The 20,581-nt window shown below is 43.0% G+C and overlaps 1 protein-coding gene across 1 annotated transcript in view; it reads right to left on the bottom strand.

The window, feature by feature from the left end:
- The window catches only part of RGSL1 (regulator of G protein signaling like 1), a 37,865-nt gene that overhangs the window by 13,295 nt on the left and 3,989 nt on the right, over positions 1–20,581 (bottom strand). Inside the window, exons 4-13 of the mRNA XM_045583157.1 lie at positions 19,349–19,453; positions 18,219–18,380; positions 15,443–16,410; positions 13,083–13,145; positions 12,465–12,687; positions 11,143–11,256; positions 7,805–7,922; positions 3,359–3,552; positions 1,851–1,968; positions 1,302–1,416 (exon numbers count right to left, since the gene is read on the bottom strand). Coding sequence (XP_045439113.1) covers positions 1,302–1,416; positions 1,851–1,968; positions 3,359–3,552; positions 7,805–7,922; positions 11,143–11,256; positions 12,465–12,687; positions 13,083–13,145; positions 15,443–16,410; positions 18,219–18,380; positions 19,349–19,453 — 2,180 coding nt within the window. The remainder of the gene's footprint in view (positions 1–1,301; positions 1,417–1,850; positions 1,969–3,358; positions 3,553–7,804; positions 7,923–11,142; positions 11,257–12,464; positions 12,688–13,082; positions 13,146–15,442; positions 16,411–18,218; positions 18,381–19,348; positions 19,454–20,581) is intronic.

Consider the following 20,581-nt stretch of genomic DNA (forward strand, 5'->3'; position numbering starts at 1 on the left):
CTTCATCGATACCTGTTCATTTACCCTTTGAGAAATGGAGGTTGAGGGCCAGAAAGCATCTGGTTGATCTAGTTTTGTTGTCTCATTCTCCAGGCAGGGATCCTCAGTGGAAACATGGCTTCATAAAGCCAGAGGTAAAGTTCAAAAACCACTGGACTTAGAATCAGAAACTTTGAGTATAAACCTAGCTTTCCTTAATTGTATACCATTTGGGCCAACTTACTTAAAGCATGAGTCCATGTCTCCACGTGTAAGACACAAACCAATGGTTGTGGTAAGGGTTAGGGGTGATATGTGAAAACCTTACTACAATACTTAGCACAAAGTAGGCTTATGCACATGTTGGTGTTCCATTTATCTTTTCTTATCTAAGAGCAACTGGAAGACCTGAAAGTAAAACAAAGCATCGGGGTTCTGAGGGCGGTATTCTTCCCAATGTCCTACGTGATCATTCCTGGTACCCTGACATGGAGTCGATTCATGGATGGAGGAAATAAAAAGAAGAAAGAACAGGGAAGCCTATTTCCATAGCTGAGGGTATTGGGTTAATGGGCATAGGAATGATTTTCAGAAATATCTGGGCATGATCTTTGGAGTCAGAGCTGGGGTCAAGTTTTTCTGATATAAATGAACTATAAAACACATTGAACAAAGGTTACTTAAGAGATTATTTAGGATTATTTCTAACATACCTGTCTTTTCTTTCTTCCCTTTTTATCTCCTCCAGGTGGAGAAAGAATGAGCTGGATGACTGACGAGTTTGGAAGAAGGAAGCCGGTACCGTCTGCTCTGGACCCCTTGCATTCTCTCTCTCTGGGAGGTGTTTGTCTTTGGGACACATGCTCAGGCCTGCCCTTTCTCATACCAGAAGGGGCTCCCTCAGGTAAATGGGGGCCTAAGTTGTTCCATTGTGCTAAAGTGACTGGACGTGTAAATGTGAAAGAGGATTATCAAACCCTTTTGACTTCACGGTCAATGCATGTCCTTGAAAGTAGCTTTCAGCCATAAACCCCCCCTCCCAAGCCCCCCAAAAAACAAAAACCTGGCATTTTCATCTCCATCAGTACCTGTTGCCTCTCACAAAGGCAGTGGAGAAGGACTTCCTTAAATTCCCACTGTAACAATGTCTCTGAGACTCAGATTCCTCCTTCATAGAGTGGGGTTTCAGAAACCAATCCCACAAGAAGAGTTGTTTTGGTGACTGAATTAGCTAACAGTGAAACACATATGTATGGGTGACGCTGCTGAGGCAGTGGCTTTCTCGTCCCCAGGGTCTTGCCCTCGCTTGCTTCCTCACTCACCTGCGGTTCATGTATTTGCACGGATGAAGTCTTCGAGGGCTTCCTATACACGCTTCGTGCTTGAGTTTGCACTTCCTGAGGGAAATCTGGGAACAGCTCCTGGTAGTCTTTAAACCTGCCGGGAGGAGGCGGTGAGGAATGTCAAAGAAGGCCAAAGCCTGGCACACCAACAGGAGGAGCAGCTGCAGCACACCTATCCCTGCTTTTGGAGGAAGTCAAAGTGGAAACTGGGGAACATCAAGATACCCAAAAATAGTCTTAATATTTCCATCCTTTGCTAACGTCAGCCTGCCCTTCCCAATCAATGCTGTATTGTTCCTGTTCAGACAAAGGAGCAGAAGTGTGTGTGTGAGAGAGTGTGCGTGTGCATGTGCCCGCATGTCCACGCAGGTAGGTAGGAGGGTTCAAGGTAAGCTTGGCTTTCCTTTTGTTTGGCTTTTCTTTTGACGATGTACTCTGCGTGTGTGTTATGAGACTTGAATCCTGTGGCTTGCAGCAGCCAACGAGCAGCTCCAGCAAGGCTCACTGCCTCCACCGAGCAATACTCACCACTTCTCATTCAGAGAGTTCATGATGCAGTTCCGGAGTGTTAACAATGAGTTTGTGCTGAGACGACCCTTCTGAGAGACTTCTCTGATGATAGGGGCATCACACTGCAGTATGTCTTCTAGAAAATGACACGGAGAAGGGGGAGGAGGAGGGGAGATGGGGAGGTGGGAGAGAAGCCATCATCTCTTGTCTATTGTTTCTGAAGTAGCTGGTGTTTTTTTTGTTTTGTTTTGTTTTGTTTTTGTTTTTTTTTCATCTCAGAGTCTTACAGTCCCTTATTCTCAATCTGGTTAGACAGATTTGAAAATCCCAAACGCATCTTTGGGATGTTATGTGCAAGTGTATTTGTAGAGCCAATACTGTTCCTATTCTAGTTTAGTTCCACTCAAATCTCAGAGAAGTGTGCAAAGGGAATAAATGTTTAAAAGACTCATTTCTGCAGTTAGTTTGAAGTTTTTGTTTAGGAGGAGAGCGGAAACATAAAGGATTAAAATTAACCGCTGAGGCAAATGAGAAATCCAAGATTACAAGTAAGTATTATATGGCCTATACAATTTTTGTTCAAAGAATATGGTTGTCCTTAATAAGATTTGAAAATTTTCCAAGGACAAGATCTGCTTCCTTTTTCTTTTCCACTTCTAGCTCGTTCAAAACTATGTATAGAACTTAATCTCCTGACACTTAATAAACATTTCTTACAAGATTTTTCCAATTTTACCTTTTTTTTTTGTCTTGTATAAAAATCTATGTCCTTTCTTGGTTTACCACAAGCAAAGCACACACTCAGACACACACACACACACACACACCATCTCTTGTCAAAATAGTAGGCTTCATCTTTATTACTTTGCTTGTTTACCTCCAAGATGGAACCAAGCTCACTCCCTTTAGTTTGCCTTCAGTCTTATAGGTCAATACTTTACCTGCAACTTCTGCTTCTGGCCAAATGAACTGACCTGGGTCAGATTTACCCCTCCCACCTTAGGCAAGGAAACAAGACAAAATTTATGAGGATTTTCAAAGAGATAGTTCTGCTTCCTGGCACAAGTACCATTATAACCTATGAGTGGTGGACACTCTTGCTTTGCAGTTTATATCTAACTCCAGTGTAGTTGATTTGAAGGTCAAACAACTTGGGTTTGAATTCAAGTTCCACCAACTGGATAAGTTGGTTACCTCCGTTTCACCCTCCAAATTAGTTAAGTCGAGCTATTTATCCCTACTTTATAGGGATTGATTAAAGTCCTATTTTCAGGGTCAAATGGACTGAAAGAACGTATTTCACATATAGATGCAAGTGTTTTGCACTTGGCTTCTTTAACTACCAATATTTCTAATTGACTGGTGTTCTCCGCTTTCACTATCCCTCTTAACCTTTGTCTCAATACTGCCTCGTGTGGCCGCTATTCTGTTATGCTCCCTTAGGAGAAGACTCAAGACCGCTCTTTTCCAGACTCTTCTAGGATACTAAAGGGAGAGGCAAACAGTATCAGGAGGAAGCTGCATACCAGCAGGGACTAAGCCAGAGAAATAAGTCTCCATCAGATTTTCAACAAGAGACTTGGAGACCTGTTCATCGGTCTCAACACTGATCTTCTGTATGGCCATCAGGAATTGCAATGGGTTATCAGCCTTCTGTCCTTTGAGGTACTCCGTGAAGTACTCAAAGTGCTGTATATTTAGGAAGACTTCTTCCAGGGTTCTGGAAACAAGAAAACACCATTGGTTGAGAGAATGTACGGTGACCCTGGATTCGGTTCCACTTAAGAAATGGGGAAGGACTTCTCCCGGGCTGTGGGGCTTTCAATTATGCGTGAAGATCAGGGTGAATGAATTGGTGACTCTATTTCCTTGAAAATAAATTTTTGTGTGTCTATCCTAAGCGTGGTTCAATCATTGCTGACATCAATGGAAAAGGAAGAGAGGTATTTTAAAGGGGCTAATCCCCCCCCCCCCCCCCCCCCCCCCCCCCCCCGCCCAGAACCACCTTCTTTCTGCATTATGGATTCAAAACAAACCCCTAACTGGCAGTCATTTCAGTCAGGTGGAGCAAAAGTGATCGGCAATTATTGATCAATACTTTCTAATTGCCTTTGCTGATTTCTTTTCCACCGTTCCTTAAATAAAGGTGCCTCTAATGTTTCATTCTCAATCCTCTTGAATTTTGCCTTATGATTTCTCGCTTATCCCCCCCCCCCCCCCCCATCCCTACCTCCTCTGTTATCTCAATTTTCATTGATAGGTAAAACTATGTTTCTAGTCTTTTTGTCATTTGACAGTTTGATTATGATGCATCTATGTGTGAATATTTTTAAGTTTATCCTACTTGGGATTCATTCAGCGTCTATATTCTGATTAAGTATTCAACCATTGCATATTCAAATATTTTTCCTGCCCCTTTATCTCTCTCTGGATATTTCCATTATTTGTATGTTGGTGTTCTTGATAGTGTCTCACAGGTCTCTTATTTAAAAATATATATATATTTTATTGATTTTTTACAGAGAGAAAGAGAGAGGGATAGAGAGTCAGAAACAGCAATGAGAGAGAATCATTGATTAGCTGCCTTTTGCACACCCCCTACTGGGGATGTGCCCGTAACCAAGGTACATGCCCTTGACCAGAATCGAACCTGGGATCTTTCAGTCCGCAGGCCGATGCTCTATCCATTGAGCCAAACCGGTTTTGGCAAGTCTCTTATTTTTTGATGCTTTCACACTGGATAAGCCTGCTGAGCTAATATTAGGTTCACAAATGCTTCTGCCAACTCAAATCTGCTATTGATGCTTTCTAGTAAATTTTACATTTCAATTATTGTACTTTTCAACTCCAATGTTTTATTTAATTCTATTTTGTAATATTTATCTTATTAGATATTTTCACTTGATGAATTAGTATCATCATACTTTCCTTTATTTTTTTAAAACATGGTTTCCTTTAATTCATTGACCATATTGCTTAGAAGTCCTTAGAGTGCAATATGTAAATCATTTCAAAGATAGTTTCTAATGACTGCTTTTCCCCCTCTGTGTATGAGCCATCCTTTCCAGTGTTTTTGTGTGTGTGTGTGTTTTTTTTGTGGTTTTTTTTTTGGGGGGGGGGGGTGGACGTGGGGGTGGAGGTATGTATCATAATTTTTTAACTGAAAATTTAGATGATATAATTTCTAGAGTTCTAAAACTTTTGACGGATTTGTCCAGTTTTGCCATTGGAGAGAATTTTTTGAGGTTCTTACTTTTCCACTGCAGAAGTCCAATTCCTCATTTTCAGTATTTTGTTTTAACTTGTATCTTCCCTTATATATACTAGAGGCCCAGTGCATGAAAACTAGTGCTTGCGGGGGAGGGTTCCCTCAGCCCATACTGTGCTCTCTCTCAGTATGTGAGCCCTCGGGGGATGTCCAACTGACGGCTTCGGCCTGTTCCCTGTGGGGTGTGGGCTAAGCAGCAGTCTGGCTTCCCTCTGCGGGAGGTGACCCCAGAGGGCTGATTTGGGGATGGTGAGTGGCCAGGCCCACCCTGAATAGGCCCACCACTACCACTGCCTGTGGCCTCCCTCTGCAGGAGGTGATGGGGCAGGCAATCAGGGGATGGCATGGCCCCCATTGCCCTGCCACTGGTTGCCGCCACCCCCCATACTCCTTTGCTATCCCTGCCCTCTATTGCATATTGAGCTTTTATTATATAGGATTCCACTTTTAACTTCAGGTCTTTAATATCACTTGTCCAAACAACTGCCACACCTTCCAAATATTATTTCTGGCCTTAGTCTGAGTCTCTGACTCATCATACTATTATTATGTCTATCAGAGTAATATTTTAAAAATCCATATAATAGGTTTTTTTGCTACTCCTGTTCCAACAAACTTCCATGAATCCTTATTGCCATTTAACACAAACTCCTTAATAATTCATTCAAAACCTTCTTTTAGTTATTTTCATCTCAATCTAGGTTTCTAATTTTATGTCAAAATTCTCCCCAAGTATTCTGTGCTGTAACACCACTGGGCTATTTTCAAGTCTTTAAATACCACTTTCATACTTCTGAGTTTATTTCTTTGTGTCACTTCTTCGGTTTGGAAGATTTAGCCCTAGCCACAAAATACTCCCTTTCTTTGCAATTGAATTGCTCCATTCAGATCAGGGCCTCTTTTGTTATTCAAGATTTTCCTAATCCTCACTCAAAATTTCCTCCTTCAGTTATGCTCTTATAGTAATTAGTCTATAATTTATCATAACATTTAAAGGTCAGTATTGTAGTTTATTTAATTATGTATTAGATTAAGGGCAAGGACTATGTCTTTATTTGTATCATTAGTATCCACAGAGTGTCTCGGACACCATATATGATCAAAAACTGTTTAGTACATTGAATTTGGACTAAGGACTGACTCATCATACTATTATTAAGGAATTTGTGTTGATTAAGTGCCAATAAGGATTCATGGGAGTTTGTTGCGACAGGAGTAGCAAAAAAACCTATTATATGGATTTTTAAAATATTACTCTGATAGACATAATAATAGTATGATGAGTCAGAGACTCCGACTAAGGGCAGAAATAATATAAGGACAAGGTTCACAATCTCTCTAGAATTTAATGATCTTATTAATATATGATCTAGAAAAGACTTCTGTGATATTCATTTTCAACTAATTTGGAAAATACGAATCTCTGTAGAAATAGTGAAAAGTACTAAGTAGTACAAATTAAAATATCAAACAGAATTAAAGATTAAACGGCAGGAATTAATTTCATTTCCTTGAAAGGGAGGAAAATCTCTCTAGAGTATTTAGAAGAGACAGAGGGCTTTTCACCCCCTCACACCCCAAGGCTAACAGAACTGAAAACATACTTCTGGGAACTTTTCTCTGCAAATATTCTGCTAGGGATGTTGACTACCAAATTTGTAATGCTAATCTATCTCTATCTTCTGTAAGAGAGCTCTCCATGTAACTAGTCATTAATAGATAGTGAATTAAAAAAAAAAAAAAAGAATGAATAGCCAGCGGGCATGGCTCAGTGGTTGAACCAGGAGGTCACTGTTCAATTCCCAGTCAGGGCACATGCTCTGGTTTCGGGCTTGATTCCCAGTATGGGCACGCAGGAGGCAGCCGGTCAACGATTCTCTCTCATCACTGATGTTTCTGTCTCTCTCTCCCTCTCCCTTCCTCTCTGAAATCAACAAAAACATATTTAAAAACAAACACAAACAATAAAATAAATAAATAATAAACGAATGGCTGAATGAATGGCCTGGCTTACAAGAAAATATTAATCAAAAAGGTACCTAAAAAATAAAGAGCAGTACCAAACAGTATATGGTAAGTGCTTGGGGTTATATTTTAGGGGTTTGGTGTTTCAGAGGAGAGGGAGTTATACATTTGGATAACTTTTATGTAGAGGCGGCAACTGTACTAAGAAAAGCGGGATAAAGGTGAGTGGGCACTCAGGAAAGCAAGGCCACAGTCTTTGCCTCCCAGTGGGACCTTCCCAGAGGCTGACTCTTGGGTTGATTGTAAGGGGGAGAGACACGAGGTAAGGACCCAGTTCGGAGGCTTCTACAGTTACACACAGACCAGAAAACACAAATATGCAAGGACACATATACAATGATGAATATTATGGTATTGCTGATAGCCATAAAAAATTGAAGATGCTGTAAATGTCCATGAAAAACATATAGTTAAATACATCATGCTATATCCATCCTATGATAGAAAGACCTGTGTACATATGGGCATGAAAGGATGTCCATAATAGTTTGCTATGTTGAAAAATGTACTGTATAATACATATTGCATGGGGCCAGGTTTAGAAAACATACGATGATTTAAAATACTTAGTATGCCTGTGCATATATATGTGATATATGGAAAAGAATATGGAAATGAACACAGAAAAATAGGCTTGTGCTGAACTCCAGGGCTGTGCCTGGAGATATTGGTGTCTTACCTGGGTCTGAATGTAGGCTTGGCAGCAGCAATCTTTTTCAAGGACGCTTCCTTACTTGGGGGTGAATGTATCCGTGGCTCTTTGCTAAATTTCTGACGATAGATTTTATACTGGAAATCTAATGAGAAGTCACAACATTGGGCAACGCCATGTTATAAAGAACATTACAGAGGAGAAGGGACAGAGCAGCAAGAGTGAATGTGGGAAAACCACGGTCCCCACAACTGCTGCCATCTCAGGCCATTAGTGCTGGGAATGCATGGGCCATTAGTGCGTAAGAGACTTCGGGATGACTTTAACCCCTGACCCTACTATCAGTCCAGACTGTGTTATTTACGTCTGCTGGCTATGAGGCCGAGAGCCCACGTTCCTTAGAAAACTGCTGAGACTACTCCATCACTCTTCCTATCATTTCAACACCAAGGGCATCCCTCCCCCAACCAGTCATTTTTACTAGGACCAGACTCCACGTGACAGTCTCCCTGGACACCCCTGCTGTCTCCTCTGAAACCCTTCCACTTGTCCTCTGGAACCTCTGCTTTGTCATCAGCAAACTCACAGATTCTTGTTTGATCTCTTCATTATGAGTTCCCCCCTTTGCCCTAACCGGTTTGGCTCAGTGAATAGAGTGTCGGCCTGCAGACTGAAGGGTCCCAGGTTCGATTCCGGTCAAGGGCATGTACCTTGGTTGCGGGCACATCCCCAGTAGGGGGTGTGCAGGAGGCAGCTGATCAACATTTCTCTCTCATCAACGTTTCTGATTCTCTATCCATCTCCCTTCCTCTCTGTAAAATATCAATAAAGTATATGTATAAAAAAAAAAGTGGATTCCTCCCACCTTCTGGCTTTATCAGAAACCATTCCCTTTCCTGAGGACCCTGCTGCCACAGCGAACTTCTAAAGTGGTATTCTGTCGCACCATAGTACACAATTTGGAGTGGGTGCCTGGTGCCCTATTGCCACTTAGGAACCGTTATTTCAAAAATATGTTAAAACATTGCTGTTAAAGAATGACAGACTTCCAAGCATTTTAGTATTCAAAGAGCCTTTTGAGGTTGTTCATATTGTAGAAAATAATGCAGACTTTTTCAAGGGCAGGGATGGTATATTACTCATCTTGCCCCTCCAGAAATTAGAACATGGTCTGGTTATAGTAAATCCTGTAAACTATTTATCAACTAGAATGTCTTCTCAACACCCCCCCCCCCCCACACACACACACACACAGGAAATTTCTGTCTGGTTTGGTAATACTTTCAGTGACAAATAATATGCCAAAGGATCCAAAACAGTAGAAATCTATACTGAGTCTAATAAGCAATTAATAGGTGAAAAAGTACAATCCAGATGATGGAAGACCAGATATAAAAAAATATGAAAACAAAAGAAACCTCCCAATAAAAAAACACACCTAGAAATGGTGGATAAAAGACTACACGTTCAAACTTGTAAGTAAGCCTGTAAGACATTAACACAAAACAAAATAGAAACATAGGGATTAGAAGCAAAGAGAAGGTGAGAAACCAGAGGGTAAGCTGACACCAACAGTGCATCTGCCCATTTACATGTTAAAGGCCAGAACAGGACCGAAGACAAAGCCATGCGCCCTTAGAAAATGGGCAGGGAATCCCTTTGGCCACTGCTCTTACTTTCAGGGCATCTGACAAGTATGACAATTGTTACTGAGAAAAACAGAACTTTTGGCGGACTCTTAAGGCAGATGACAGCAAAACTACAAAACAGCAAAGAAGAGGCCCTGAAAAGCACCCAGGCCTTCCGTTGGGACCCCCAAAAGGAGGGAAAGCCAGAGCTAGCTCATCCATCAAAAGGCATGGAAGCTAGCGCTGCATCAACTCTCACCCTCAGTGGGTGAAGGTTCTCTGGATGTGCTTGTTCAGTGTATGCCGGAAGTAAAGGGAACCCTCTCCTGGAGGACAGGAAGGTCACCCAGAGCTCAAATCATCCCTACGAATTTGTACCAACAGCGGGTTCACAAACAAAGCAGAAATAACAAGGCATTTAAAAAGATGACCAAAAACCAAGGAGAAATAAAATCCACGGCACTTGAAAAAAGCATGGCAGGAAATCCAAATATGGATTTTAAAATTACTACTATTCATTTAAAGTAAGTAATTAAAAGAAATAAAAATATCAACAAGGACTGAGTATCACAAAAAGGAAAAAAAATTCTAAAAATAAAAGGTTTAATGATTGAAATGTAGAAAACTGAAAGTTAAGAGATGGGTAGGATGACAAATTATAAATAGCTGAGTGAGGATTGTTGAGCTAGGAGTAAGACCCAAAGAAAATACCACAGGGGAAAAATGTGAAAAATACAGAATAAAGCATTTGAGACATGGGGGATGTGGCTGAAATGTCAAAAATATGTGGCCTGGCCAGTGTGGCTCAGTGGTTGAGCATTGACCCAGGAATCAGAAGGTTCAATTCCCAGTCAGGGCAGCTGCCTGGGTTGCAGACTCGATCCCCAGTAGAGGCCATGCAGGAAGTGGCTGATCGATGATTCTCTCTCATCATTCATGTTTCTCTCTCTCTTTCCCTGTCCCTTCCTCTCTCTCCAAAATCAATAAGAGAAAATATTTATATATATATATTAAAAATATGTGTAGTAAGATTATCCAAAAGAAACAGAATGAAGCAGGACAGATATCTGAAGAGATAATAACTGGAATTTTCCTAAAACTGACAAAGGACCTCAAGTCAGAAATGCAGAAAGTATTGAAACTCATTCTGGGAGTTGGCATCCAACAAAGGGCCCTGCCTGACCCAAGGTCAGAGCCTCCTGAGGGACAGCCACACCCCATGTGAGTTGATGCAGATGTATAAAAGCCCCTTCCTTCAACGAGGGACCATGCTTAAGTGTCACCTGGCTCTCCAGCTTCCTAGGGGATCTGAGGTCTACGCTAACTGCCTAACAGTCAGCGCCCACCGCTGCCCGGTCCTGCTTTCCTCATTCCATTACAGGTGTTATTCCTAAGAACACGCCCAACAAACCTCCTTCCATAAACCTCTGACTCCAGGGAACTTCACAGAAGGTGAATCTGTGTTATGTAAAAGCCCAGAGTAATAACTAGGCAAGAAGGAAGAAGGCAGAAATTAACAATTTTTCATCCTCATCCTCATTCACTTACAATCGCATCTCTTTTTCATGATGCTCTTCTATGACTTTGTAGGAAGGGGCAGGAGCTGAGAGACAAGCCTGACCATCCCTCATTTCAAACAAAGCCTGGTTCCCCTTCTGGTTTTTGGCCCATTGAGTTGGGAGATTCTTTCGTACTGGGCTGTCTCCAATCTGTCTGTGGGTTTAAATAAACACTTACCCATCTTACGAATAGGTGCTTTTTCAGAATATTTTTTGTAGTCCTCACTCATCTTCTCTATGGCCACCTTCGGAAACTTATAGCAGAGTTCCTCAAAGGACATTTTCTCTATGTCTATCAAGTAGAGAAACACAGGGGAGGGTCTAGTTGACCACTCAGGGGTCAAAAATTTATATACTTCTGTTGAAAGTACTGCCTTTTAAACGTTATTTAAGCATGACAATAATGTTCTAAGGGAATGTTTCTACGCAAGGAATGCAAGTTCTCTAAGCCAGATCAGAAGCAAGGAAAGACTGCCACCCCTCCAGCGTGGGAGGATCCTGTCCTTCTTGGAGACCCCCGCCCAGTCACACACAGTGGTCCCGGAACTCCCCAGGGCAGTCTAGTGCTTTCTGAACAATACTGGTGGAGTCCAGAAGGAATCCCAGCGTGTGGACTCCCAAATGTCAGTTGTCCTTATGACAACTGCCACTGTTGTCAATATCGCCTCTCAGCCAGGGGTACCTGGCTGTAAGGTGCAAGAGCAGCGGGTTATTTCTGCAGAGGATCTAGGTTTCTAGTCCTCCCTTGCTGAGCCGCCTCAGGCAACCTTCTCACCTCCTTGGGACTCATTTTCTCTGTAGAAAGGCTGAGAGCATTCTAATTCTACTGCTCTGTGGGTACAGCCATCAGCCTCCTGAGCAGACAGAGCTCCAAGATGGACAAATACACAGCAGGCCCTTATCAGGTGGGACCGGTGTTCCAGAACTGCGCGGTGGATGAAATAATCACGTGTGCTGGGAGAAGGGGGGCGTGTCTCCAGGGAGCATGGTTCCCACTCTTCCTGGCTACCCAGGACATTCCTGGCCACTAAAGAAATGCCTGTTGCCCTGTCTGGTGTGGTGACATTTACCTGCTACCCTTTCTCCCACATCTCTCTACATTTCTAGGAGAGGTTCTGGAATGTTCGGCATTTAGAGAGAAGGTGAAGCTCTAGGTAAAACAGAGAGAGGGCCTCTTCGTGAAAGATTTAAATAACTCATGCTCAAGCACATAGCTCTGAAGGGCAAGCATCCAGGGCCTCTTGTTTTGTATATGGGCACACCGCGCAATGCCAAGATTTCAAGAGTTGAGTGTTACTTTAAAAATTAAATTTTTAAAAATGGATTTTTAGAGAGAGAGAGGAAAGGAGAGAAACATTGATGTGAGAGTGAACCATCAACCGGCTGCTTCCTGCATTGCACAGTGCTGACACACAGTAAATAATCACTCAATGTTAACTATCCATATTTCCCAGTTGCCTATATGTCAGGGGTCGAAAAAATTATGGTGACTGCCCTCACCTGACAGAAACACTGGAGACTTCAGTTCCACCTGGAGAGACCCGTCTTGTCTCAGGTCCTCGGTAGCTAGTTTTCTCCACTCCACTGAGTCCATTTCCTCCATGTAAGCCAAACTCTGGCATAACGACAGGGACACCTCAAATCTCTTATAAAGAAGAATGCTCTCTTTTTTCCTTATAGAGTCTTTCTTATGCCACCTCGTGTTGGTGACCTTGGTCTGAGTCTAAGAGAAGGGGGAGGGGGACAGACAGTATTTGCTACAGGAACTAGACCAAAAGCAAGATTTTTTTTGTAACAGCCCAGGCCTCCCGTGTTTCCCTGTCAGGTAGACTTAGGCTGATGGTTTTCAATTTGTTCAGGTCCATTGCAAACCCATTTTCTATTAACGGAGAAATTCGACGTGAATGTGACTCTTTTAAAGTCACCTTACGCACTTGAGTCTTTTGCTTTGAGAGCTTTATGTTTAAGCATCAGGGACCATGTCAACCCCCCAGTAGCCTCTAAGAAAAAAGAAATCAGACTTTCATTTACTTTAACGAATAAGGCTTCTAAAAGAGCAGTTACTCTCTTTTCTTCCCTCAACCTTATGATTCATCCCCAACTCAAAGCCCCTCCTACTGAATAAGTGAGAAACGAGTAGTCCTCTTCATTCAAGAATTCATCATACCAGGAGCTGAGCATCTGCAATTCAAACACGACATAAGTGTTAGAAGGTGTGCTCAGCCTGCTAATGTCTACATGGGAGAAGCATAGGCTGCCGATTTCGAAGTCTCTAGTTTGGAGATAAAATGGAACAGCAAACATCAGCCATGACCAACCAGGACATTCCTTTGGCTTTCTAAATTTCCAGCTCATGCAGCCTCTCTCTGAATCTCAGAGGACAGTAACCGATACTTAAGAAAGAGGTACAACAAAGAGTGTAAGGACAATTATTGGCCACCTCTTAAATCTTTGTTCCTTTCCAAAGTACTCACTCATCTGATTCTCAAAATGGTCCTGAAAACAAACCATCTTCTTTTGGTGTGTCTACTCTTAATATCTCCTCCTGGAAGACCTGACCCACTTGTGAAAATTATTTCATTACCTTAAATTAAATACACAAAGTCCAATAATGACAACAGAAAGCTTTGCGTTAGTGCTTAGCTAGGTTTATATAGCTATACCCTCACGTTCACTCATTTATTTATCTGATGAATACTTTCTGAGTGCCTCCCATGTGCCAGACACCGTGCCCATTGCTGAGAACATACAGATCAGTATGCTACAAGCCTGGTTCTCAAGGAGCTCACCTTCAAGCATGACGGCACATGCCACCATAGAGGGGTGAACAAAGTTCCCTGGGAGCGGAGAGGAGGGAACATGTTTCACAAGAGAAAGGGGGCCTCTAGGCTTCCAGAACTGAAGAATTGCACAGGAGAGCTGTGGCTATAGATCCACTGCTCTGCTCTGGTACTATCCAACCCAGATGTGCAACCCTGGATAATTATGCCGTACTGGAGATTGTGCTGGACTTAGAGCCAAGAATTCCTGGGTTCTGGCCCCTGGTTCCTCCACTAGTCTGCTGTGTGCCTTAAGCCAATCCACTCAACCCTCTCTGAGTCTCATTTTCCTCATTGTACAAATGACAATACTACCCTGTCTTTCTCTTAGAGGTGCTAGGAATCCTCAAGGAGGTGATGTGTTTAATAAATTATAATGCATTAAAATTTTGCTATTTATATCTACTTGCCCTTCCAGATCTACTCTCTATCCTTCTTTACCTGGCTTATGCCTTGGGAAATGATCCTGTATGGATCACATCAACAAGCTCCCCTGACCTCTGGTGGTTGGGTTTATCCAGTCAGGAGTCCTAAAAGGAGTTGGGAAAGCAGGAGCCAAGTGAGCTTGGAATATCTATTCTCTTGGTCCCTCCCAGCCAGATCACTATGGACTGGCTACATCCCTCTACTGACAATTATAGCTCCTGCTGAGCATTCCATTCCATATAGCTCTTCTCTCCTGGTTCTGGTAACTATTCCCTCTCAACTCTTCAGGCCTAAGAGTGATAAAGGTGACCCACCATTACTGGCCCTGGGGCACTGCACTATCCTCTGTAGTTTCCCTACTCTCGTGCTCACTACCTTGTAATTAGTCCTTTTATTGGATGCTCATCTGTTTCCCAACTGACTCTGCCATTTGTTATCTCCCAAGATTTTAATATATATATATATATATATATATATATATATATATATATATATATATATATATGTGTGTGTGTGTGTGTGTGTGTGTGTGTGTGTGTGTATATAATTGATGTTTTTTACAAAGAGGAAGGGAAAGGGATAGAGTTAGAAACATCAATGAGAAAGAAACATTGGTCAGCTGCCTCCTGCACACCCCCTACTGGTGATGTGCCCGCAACCAAGGTACATGCCCTTGACGGGGAATCAAACCTGGGACCTTTCAATCTGCAGCCCAACCCTCTATCCACTGAACCAAACCAGTTAGGGCTCTCCCAAGATCTTGATGATATAACAGTCAAGCAATGGGCCTTACTTCTTGTGAGTTTTTAGGATGGTCTCCTGCTTTTATCTCATGTTTTGGGATAAGAATAAACCCTTCTCAATTGGCATTTTCTCGTTGGCTATTCCAGGAAAGAAAGACCCTGCATTTCAATCCATGACGTTCAAAGCAGAGTCATTAAAACTTCCCTCAGTGGAACACTCAGAGGTTCATGGTTTTGGGAGACTCCACATAAGGAGGAATTGAAGAAAGACTAAAGGGTGGATAATGACCACTCCCCCACCTCCATTCTTCTTTGGAGTTTTGGCTGTTTCTTGGCAATTTGTATAGCCTGCTCCTAAGAGATTAACCAACTCTTCAATAGGTGAACGGTCATGTGGGTAATTATATCATTAACTTATATAGGTGATCAGATACGTCAATTTTGACCCAGTCCTCTAGATCTTAACCCATTTTGGTAAAGTGTGACCTACCTGGCAGATCTCCTCCTGGGCTTTGGGTATCCAGGGGTTCATACTCCCAGAAGGCAGAAGCTTCTTCAGACCTTCAATGGTTTGGGAGTTGAGTGGTAAGCATGGACCAATCTGTTCATTCAGGTAGAGCTCACAGATTCGGTTGCCCAGTATGTGCCAAAAGACGGCATTCCCCGTCTTCCTGTTATTCATCAGGACACTGAGGAAATGGTGCAGGTCCTGCCAGAGGTCCAGGAGTTGGACCTCGGTTTTCAAATTCTGCTTCTTCAGGTGGTCCCGGAAGGGGCTCCCTGCAAAGGCATCAGCACACAAGGCCCAGTGGGTGTACCCCAAGGAGAGTCTTTGCTTGATGGCCTTCTTGACTGTCACACGGGGGGAGTGACGGATGATGGGGGTGGCAGTCCTCAGGTGGGTAGAGATCTTGGCCTCAAAGAGGCCCTCCATGTGGAGATGGCTCTTGGCTTTCTTCTTCATGTTGGACTTCCTGGCACCGAGACTGTCCTTTTCCAGGGAACTGGTTATTCTCTCCTTTGAAGAGGCCTTTTTCAGGGAAGGCATCTCTATAACCACTCTCTCTTGAGGACAGGTCTCCTGGGAGGATGTGGATTTGGGGCCTGACTTGGTATCCAATTCCAGGGACCACGGTGCATGATCTAGCAACCGCCATATCTTCCGCTTGATCTTTCTGCTCGAGTACAGCTTCTGGGGGTGGCACGAGGGCTTGATGCTCATGTTCAGAGGGAGCCCTCCTACATGGCTACAGCAAATACTGCACTGGCGAGTCTCATATTCTTGAATCAGATTCTGCAATGATTCCTCCTTAGCGATGATGGTCTTGGAATGGGTGTGAAAGTTGGGAAGCCAATAACTCTGGAGTTTGAACAGAGCCACTTTCTGCATGTTGCTCAAGATCTCCCGCCTGGTGGTTGACTGGTTGGGATGCCAGATGGAGAGGTTCAAGAGAGACTCTGGAAAGAAGGCAGAGAGATGAAAGATGAAAATGCCGGTGAGCTTTTGAAGCTTTTCCAAATGTTTTTTGATTAGAATTTCATTGTTCCTCAAGCAATCCAGGGATGTGAAGAGGTCAAATATATTCTGAATGTGTCTTTATGATTTGCTCAGCACAGTGACCCCTGTCTCTGATTACCTTCCTTTTTCCCCAGATAAATAAATCATTCTATGAGATTCTTCAAGTTATTTTTTAGACCAATGGTTGGCAAACTGCAGCTCGCAAGCCACATGCGGCTCTTTGGGCGCTTGAGTGTGGCTCTTCCACAAAATACCATGTGCGGGTGTGCATGTACAGTGCTATTAAAACTTTGTGGGCCATGTGTAGAAGTTGGTTTTCGGCTCTCAAAAGAAATTTCAATCATTGTACTGATATTTGGCTCTGTTGACTAATGAGATTGCCAAGCACTATTTTAGACTACTGAATGTTATTGTAAAGAAAAGCGAACATCAAATGAACACTTGTGTAAGAACATGTATCTCTGGATGGGATGTCTCAGGATCAGATCTAACAAGGAGGAAGGATTTTGGACAATAATTTGAAGGAGTCTTTATTAGCTCTGATTTTAATGCCATCAATTCTCAATTATTTCTCTGAATTAAGAGTAGTGTGACTAATCCCAAGTAGCAAATCTGGAACACATTTGTGTTTGGGTTAGCAATGCTTCCTCACTAAATAAATCTACACCAATAAAAGAGAAATATGCAAACTGACCACATCTCTGTGATGCTCATCAGCCAGTCAGGAGTGAGTATGCAAATTAACACAACAAAGATGATGGGTTAATTTGCATACACAGGCATGGAGCAGCCAGGCAGGATGCCTGCTATGAGGGAGAGCAAGGGGTGGGGGTGGAGCTACAGGAGCAGCGCTCCAGTCAGGAGCGAGGACTTGCAGGCTCTCAAGCAGCTGGGAGCAAAGCCAGGGGAAGGCAGGCCTATTCTTACATAAATCTTTGTACAACAGGCCTCAAGTAATAAATGAATGAATGGATATCTGGATGTTCTAGAGAAGAGGCGGGCAGCTTTGTCTGTGAAGGACCTGCTAGTAAATTGTTCAGGCTTTGTGGGACACCTATAGCCTTCGTTGCACACTTGTCTTCTTTAACACTTTAGAAATATGAAAACAGCCCTAGCTGGTGGCTCAGTGGATAGAGCATCAGCCTGCAGATTAACAGGTCCCAGGTTTGATTCTGGTTAAGGGCACATGCTGGGGTTGCAAGCTCGATCCCCATAGGGGGGGTTCAGGAGGCAGCCAATCAATGATTCTCGCTCATCATTGATGTTTCTATCTCTTCCTCTCTGAAATCAATAAAAATATTTTTTTAAAAAGAAAATAAAAATATGAACACATTCTTAGTTCATAGGCCCCATGTATTTCACTTGGCCTATGGGCTGCAGTTTATTCTAAAGAATCCTAATTTTAAAAAGAGAGGGGAAAAAAAGAAAGAAACAAAGACAAGCCCTGCAGGCTCAGAAGATAGAGGAACTATGCAATTACCTTGTTCCAATTCCTTTTCACTCAATCCAGCAAAACATCACTGGCAAGTAATAGCTCAGAAAAGGCCAGTACCAGCCTAAGGACAACTGGTCTCTCTCATCCCTCCCCTGTTATGGGTTGGGTTTCCTACTGGCATCCCTGATGCATAGAACATGGAAAGGGTGGCAGTGTGCAAAGCAAAAGACTGAGGGCTATCAGACACTGGATTGGTTTTTCTGGTTACATCTCCCAGGGATTTTACTTCAGATAAAACTTTATAGCTCTTACTTATGTTCATGTTGCAGAGGGTCACTACCCGTGAGCCCTCCTGAAGATGGGTGGCCTTCAGCACAAGGAGGAGAGACAGGTAGTGGTCTCTCAATTCCAAGTCCATCTCATCTATGCCCAGGATCTTCTCAGCAAGGATCCAGAAATCCACCAGCTCTTCACCTACAGACCAGAGAGGGGAGGCACTCCAATCTTGCTCCTTCAATGGTTGCATCAGGCTGTGGCAGCTGATACCCCATACCACCCACCTGCTCTACTGCCTCAAACATCACCATTAGCCACTCCTCTGGATGAAAGTACCATCTCCAGAAATGTCCTAGTATGGGGGCAGATGGGAGTCATGGAGGAAGGGAATTAATGGATAGGGATCTTTTGTGACTTTTTTATTGTTAGAAAAACTCTCACTTTAAGAAAAACAGCACGACTCTGAAGATGGATCATGAGACATTTGAGTTTGGTCCAAAAAAATAAAGACAGAGGGAAAAGTAAATTTCCCAGGTCATGAACCCAGAGTAGCTAGCAGAAGGACAGTTGGGCCAAAATGTACCAAACACTATGGTCCCTGTTTCGTAACTGTCAGGGCTGAAATCCTTGTGACAAACGGAATGATAGCTCTTCCCTCCATGTTCCCTGGAGGCCCAAGACTTCACCCTGGCTTTTCCCTGGGTAAAACTTAACATTACTGAACTGTACAAGCTGTTGGCCTCCCAGCATCCACTAAGTACTGGACCCAATAGAGCAGAAATCAATGCACTTTAACACTTGTGCTACAAGGATTTGTTTGTTTACTTGTTCCTTGTCTGTCTCCCCACCATCGTGGCAGCTTTATGAAGTGGAGATATATAGCTCTCATTCACCTTTGTATCCCCACCTATCAGAACAGCGGCTGCCATAGAATGATGCTCAATCACCATTGTTGAATGAACAAATGAGTGAAAGGGACACTGATTGCGTTTGCCCTAACCTACACTATGAATTACAGTTTTAAAAGACTTTACTCAAACTGCATTATAAATCATTTTTTATATTCACCACAGACACACATAACTGTTAGTAAGTGCTCTGGGGCATCCTATTGTAGAAACTGTTGAGAACTTGTGAAGGCCCCAGGAAGAACTCCGAGAACCCACCTGCACTGCCCTTGAGGTAGGTACAGAAGCGCCACATCCCTCTGACCCCGCCAATGCATTTCTGGAGTAGCCACTGGTCTGCCTTTTTCCATCTCATCATCTTGGCTGCCAGGAAAAGTCCATGTTGAGAGAGTGAGCTCTGTCCCCAGCTCCTTTCTCTCAGCCTCGTGCACGATCAGACCCCCATTCGCTCAGTATGAGAGAGGAGAAATGGTAGATAGTTAGATGAGTTGGGTCCTGATTATGTGGTGCTTTTGAAACTAGACACCAGCCCCTCTACTGACATGTATCAAGTGATATGTGAGAGACCCACAAGCACACATACAATCCAAAATCAAAAACGCCTGCCAACCAAGGCCCTTTGCCTTCCCTCATGAGAGTAATTCTACCAATCTGATTTCCCCAATATGTGTATCGCAGGAGAGAGAGAGAGCATAGCAGTGATTTGTTACAACATTTTACTCAATGGTATCTCCTGAATCTTAACCTTCCCTGGGTGGAGCATATTTGATTTCCTTTGGTTAGTTGAGCTGAAAGTAAATTTACCAATTCAATCCTAGATGGAGGCTTTATTCATTAATTCTTTCAACAAATATTTACTACATGTCTACTAAGTGACAAGTACCATTCTAGGTGTTTTGGGATACATTAGCAAACAACAAAAACCCCTGCACTCAGGGAGCTTAAAATCTAGTGAATGAGACAGACAATGAATAATCAGTAGAACAAGTACATTATCTGGAAAAGTTGAAGCACTACAGGAAAAAATGAAAAAGTAGAGAAGGGCTGGGAGTGCTAGGGATTGGACAAGTGGATGTTATGGTCTTCATGGAGGAGGTGAGAACTTCCCAGAGATTCCAGGAGATGAGAGTGGGAGCTTATGTGGATATGGAGGAAGAGCATACCAGGAAGAGTGAACAGACAGTGCAAAGCCTTGCAAGAGAAATATGTCTAATATGTTTAAGGAACTGCAGGAGGGCCAATGTGGTGGAAATGGAGGGACTGAGGAGGGGCGTAGGAGGAGATGAGGTCAGAAGGGAAATGAGGCCAGGTCTCTCAGACCTTGAAGGCCATCGTAGGGGTGTTGGATTTCACACTGAGAAAGAAGCCATTGGTGCAGGGGTGGTGGATAGTAAGAAGAGGAATGACACAATCTGAATTAAATGTTGAAAGGCTCACACTGACTGCCTTGAGCAGCAGAGCAAAAGCAGAAGCAAGGAGTCTAAGATGATT

The sequence above is a fragment of the Pipistrellus kuhlii genome, unplaced genomic scaffold, assembly GCF_014108245.1.
Source record: "Pipistrellus kuhlii isolate mPipKuh1 unplaced genomic scaffold, mPipKuh1.p scaffold_m20_p_18, whole genome shotgun sequence".
Taxonomy (NCBI): domain Eukaryota; kingdom Metazoa; phylum Chordata; class Mammalia; order Chiroptera; family Vespertilionidae; genus Pipistrellus; species Pipistrellus kuhlii.